The sequence below is a fragment of the Parambassis ranga genome, chromosome 8 (genome assembly GCF_900634625.1).
Source record: "Parambassis ranga chromosome 8, fParRan2.1, whole genome shotgun sequence".
In the NCBI taxonomy this organism is placed as follows: Eukaryota; Metazoa; Chordata; class Actinopteri; family Ambassidae; genus Parambassis; species Parambassis ranga.
In genome coordinates this window covers 12096015-12100916 of record NC_041029.1, presented here as the reverse complement: position 1 = coordinate 12100916, position 4902 = coordinate 12096015, and the positions used below count along the sequence as shown (strand labels likewise).

At 43.2% G+C, this 4902-nt stretch overlaps 1 protein-coding gene across 1 annotated transcript; it reads right to left on the bottom strand.

Annotated features, from left to right (window-relative positions):
- Positions 1 to 66: 66 nt before the first annotated feature.
- Positions 67 to 4163, bottom strand: lpar2a (lysophosphatidic acid receptor 2a). Its single transcript, XM_028413059.1, has 4 exons — positions 3723 to 4163; positions 2686 to 3438; positions 2033 to 2286; positions 67 to 301 (listed from the first exon to the last, which is right to left on the bottom strand). The coding sequence occupies exons 2-4, from the start codon at positions 3434 to 3436 to the stop codon at positions 203 to 205; spliced, it is 1104 nt and encodes a 367-aa protein (XP_028268860.1). The 5' UTR covers positions 3437 to 3438; positions 3723 to 4163; the 3' UTR covers positions 67 to 202.
- Between the last annotated feature and the right edge of the window lie 739 nt (positions 4164 to 4902).

Sequence of the window (4902 nt, the reverse complement as noted above, 5' to 3'; positions counted from 1 at the left end):
CCATCTGATGATTTAATATGTGAATCTGTTGGCCTCATAGAGGTAAAAACAACAAACAAACCCATCTCCGTTGCTGATGAAAAAAAACACAGACTTTTTAATTCAGTTAAAGGCAAAGTTGGAAGGCGTTGTACAAATGTTCTGCTGTTCAGTGGAAACTGAGAATGAATCCTGCTTAGACGACAGTGTTCCTGAACTGCCGTCACACCTCAGGATCAGTCCAGCTGCTGTCTTTGTTGTTGGTGTCCTGACGTTCAAACAAGACTTGACCCTCTGACTTATGGATGTAGACAAGAGTTTCCTGTAGACAAAATTATTAGTGCAATACTACAAAGGGTTTTGAACATAAAGAAACATGATTCTTCATGAATGAAACGTTTCAGTTTAGCACTGAAACAAAGGTGACATGTTTTCTGAAGGAATTAGGTGTCCATTTTTCATTGTGTACTACATTTACACACTTATCCAGTGTTCATGATGTGCACTGATGTTTTTGTAAAGGATTGGGCGGTCCAGAAAGTGTTCTACAGCAGTGATGTCATCAATAGTGTGAAACTGCATTATGTTAAATTGCTTCCTTAGAAAACTTAGCTGCAGAGATGTCCACTTCCCAATAATGACAATGAACTGAAAGTAACAACAATTCACCTAGACCTCTGTGAACAGAAGTGAAAGGAGCTAAACCACTAATTATTTTCTCCTGTTTCTGTACATAGTGTGAATAATGTATCAGAACTGAATTGCTGGAACAGCTGCCAAGACACAAGTGAAGGATTTAACCAACTCTGGAATTTTCAGAGACGACAGTCACTAGAGTCCTGTCAGGTTGCAGGCCAAGAAAAAACTCCAAGGAAAATGCCTCCAAGCCAGACTGAAGTATGCTAGTGACAACCTGGAGAAACCTGGAGAAAGATTACACATACTGGAAGTGTGTTATTTGCACAGATGAAACGAAACTAGAGCTCTTTAGTCTCCTTTCCTTTGTTTAGAGACAGAGACGTACAACTCACAGAATGTGGTTTCCGCTGTCAAACGCAATGGTGGCAGTAAAATGCTGTGGGGATGTTTTAGTGGTTCCTCTCAGGGTGGAAGGAATCATGAAAAAAGAAGACTACCTGAATATCTTGACAGAAAACCTAAAGCAGTTGGCGGCAAAACTGAGTCTTCTTCCAACATGACAACAACCTGAAGCATACATCTCTTCTAGTGAAGAACTCCAGGAGAGCAAAGTGAATGATACTGACTGGCCTGCACAAAGCCCTGACTTAAATCAGTTGGAAAATCTGGAGATTACTAAAGACCATCAAATCTGGGTAAGCTTGAGCGATTCTCCAAAGAAGAATGGACTAGGCCTCCTGAAACTACACAGTTACTCCAGTCTGCTGTCAGATAAAAAGGATGCACAATTGACCATTAGCATTATAATTCAGACTTTGTTATTTTCAAGTTTAAAAAATTAAAAGTCACTTTCAACACACTTTTATCCATTATTTTTGCCCTATGAACGTCACATTGTTGGTCAGTGGTTGCATAAGACTGGATGATCTTTATCAAACAGGAAGATCTAAGTGGTGGTGAAATCCTCTGGTCGCAATCTGACGTCAGCAGATCAGGAATAAGGCAGGTGTGCAGAAGAATTCAAATCCACATTCCTGCCTAAGTGCACCACTGTCTAACACCAATGATCACACAGTGCTGACTTGCCCACGACTGACATAATGAAAATGTCACTTCAACCTTTCTGTGTAATGAGTTGAAGACATCTCTGTCTACCTTAAGCTGTAAACATATTAGTCATCAGAAAAACTGTGATACAGGAGTGCAGCATGTGCATTGTGTGAGAGGTGAAACCATGTGTGACTCACTGACGGGAAGTGTGAGACGCCAAAAACCCTGGAGTCACAGAGTAATTATATACTGGATCACCGGTACTCATATAACCTCGTGTAAAGAGCTTTGTTGGATTTTGCACTGCCTGGTCAACGTTCTTCTGTATCTACACCACCATCAGTGACATGGTGACTAACTGTACCTTTGGCAGCGGAGAGTCAAACTCCACAGGCTCCCGCTGATCACCACCTCTTCGACACAGACAGCACAAGATCCACTTGAACGTCCTCCGCATCTCATCGTCCCGCAGGGAGTAGATGATGGGATTGAACAGGGAGTTGCACTCTGCTATCACCAGGCAGTACTTCTCATAGGAGTTGGCATGGCTGTCTTTACCCAACAGTCCGTCCAGTAAAAGAGTCATAAGGCCTGGCGTCCAGCAGATGACAAAAGCACCTGCAAGAGGACAATGAAGTCAGGTTTTTCACAAAAGTAGCCATGAATATGACAGCAGAGGGCAGTTATACTGGACTATATCTGTACACCTCCAGGAAATGAGTCAACTCGGCTATAAAGAGTAAAACTATGACGAGAATGGTAATTCCACGTTGTCACACAGAAAACACACAGAACAGTTTATGAGCTTTAAAGACAAGATGTTATTTGACATGGCCTGACAAACAAGATCTGCAGAACTGGTTTGTGGGGCAACAGAGCATATAACGTGCCTTATTTTCAACTCAACTTTGTTTATCAAGCACATAAGAACAATAAACAGCCCTGTGTGATTTGATTTTTGAGAACTATCCCTTTATGAATGTGGACTTGGCTTTTGACCCACAAACAGCACCTCACCTAGAACCATGGCAATCGTCTTCATTAGGTTGTCAACAGTCTGGTTGTGTCTCTGCTCTGATGTGTGCTGAGATGTGAACTGACTCTGGTATCTCACAAAGATGAAGATACGAGTGTACACAGCCAGCATGATGAAGAAAGAGAGCAGGTTGAGGATTGCCCAGAAGACGAGGAAGCGGCGGCTGTACAGGGGAGCGACGGTGGAGCAGTCATCCAGGTCACACTCACAGTTCCAGAATGTGGATGGTACCAGTCCCATAATGATGGCTATGGCCCAGATGCAGACTATAAGCAGGACCACACGCCGCTTGGTCATGTTGCTGTGCAGCTGCATGGTGATGACCGTCTGGTGGCGCTCCACTGCAACAGCGAGGAGGTTGGCCACAGAGGCGGTCAGGCTGATGTCAATCAGCGCCCCGCGGATGTACCATTGCTCCTTGGTGAGCATTCTGGTCCAAGGGCCAGTGTTCAGCATTAGGTTGGCATAGGCCACACCTGCAAACAGGTCTGCTGCAGCCATGTTTCCCAGGAGGTAGAAGATAGGGAAGTGAAAGCGGCGGTTCTTGAAGATGGCCACTATCACCATCAGATTGGCCAGGACTACAATGAGACATACTGTCAAGCCCAGTCCAATGACCACAAAGTCCCGTGTAGTCCAGCCTGTGCTGATCTTCTTCCCCACCCAGTTATAGAAGAAGGTGACATTGTGGCTGGAGTTGCAGGGGTTCCACACACTGCTCTCTGTGGCCATACCTGCAGAAGAGGTGGAAACAAAAACAGGTGCTCAGTGTGAGGCTCTGTCTGACTGCACTGGACGGGTCACAGCAGGAAACACTGTGCTGGTCACTGTAGCCAGGAAATGGTACAGATAATCACCAAAGTATGAACACACTCTCAAATTATGATGTAAAGATCAACTGTCAAAACACTTTGGTTCCATCCATCAACAAATGTACAGCAGGCCTGGCAGGAGTCTGTTCATGAGCTCGATGTGTGACACTGAAACTAATGTTGAATCCATGTTTAGTGAAACTCACCGTCCGTCTCACAGGCTCCTCCATCCAGACAGGTCCGCCGTGACCCGGACGATGCTCGCTCCCATCTGGAAACACGCGTCTTATCTCAGTGCTGCCTCGTTCATGCGGCGACTTGTCGTGAAAGTTTGTCGCCTCTGGATTATTCTCACTCAGTTCAGCTGCACCCGACAGACAGGTAGCCGTGCTGCCTTCAGGGAAATCGGAAATTACACCACCCACAGTCGGATAAAGTCTCTCTCTCTTTGGACTTTGCTCCACTTTCAGGTCGAAACTACACGTGAAGCAGTGCACAGAGAACTTGTTCTCGAAGTGAAAGTGTTCACACCTTTAGTAGATAGAAACTGTATCGAAAGTATTCAACATTCAACATCCTCGGTGCAGACTTTCACTGTTACAGTGAAATATACCAACACATTAGCTGCGGACTGAAAGTCAGTGTTGCGATGGTTTTTAGTCCGAGGTATATAACGTAGAGTTATGAATGTTCACTGCCCCTCACGGCCACAGCAGGGAATTGCAACACAACCTGAGACGACATGTTACAGCCGGTTACAGCGCGTTCATACTACATTAAACGGTATTTTTAAGCATTCATTTATTTTACCAACATGTTAAAAATGTTATACTATCAAATATACTATATATATACTATACTATCAAATATTATATTTTTATTAGAATATAAATCGATAAAGGGATTCGCCAGGTTGAATAGTTTGGAGAAATAAACCAAATGTTTTACCTATACATTACCATAACTAGCAAACCAATCGACCCTTTAATGTCGGCTGCTGTTCCCATTATTACAAATCAGACTTTACAACGATAGAAATATTAATTGTTTGTCTGACATTAGACTGCAGTGAGAGTATTTTACCCAAACACCACCCAAGGCTGGCGGAAATGAGACAAATAAGGCAGACATAGCTCCACTCTGTAGAATCGCGCCCTCTTGTGGCCAATGTGGTGAACTGCACCATATTGTCTACATCAGATTTTTGACTGCGCCTAAACTAAAATAAATATTGGCTGAAATCTGAATATTTCATTTGATAGAGGCTCATAAGTTTGATTTTTAAAATAATATTTTTAAACCATCCACCTTAACAGTCATGTTTTCAGTTTCAGATTTTAAAATAAATCAATGCTACAAACTAATATACAAAAACTATAAAAACTG

Excerpts from the sequence above, each read along its gene's own strand:
- lpar2a (XM_028413059.1), bottom strand. The coding sequence starts at position 3,436 with ATGGCCACAGAGAGCAGTGTGTGGAACCCCTGCAACTCCAGCCACAAT. Across the intron at positions 2,287-2,685 it reads GACGATTGCCATGGTTCTAG|GTGCTTTTGTCATCTGCTGG; the intron begins GTGAGGTGCTGT and ends GTCCTCTTGCAG. Across the intron at positions 302-2,032 it reads TTGACTCTCCGCTGCCAAAG|GAAACTCTTGTCTACATCCA; the intron begins GTACAGTTAGTC and ends TTTTGTCTACAG.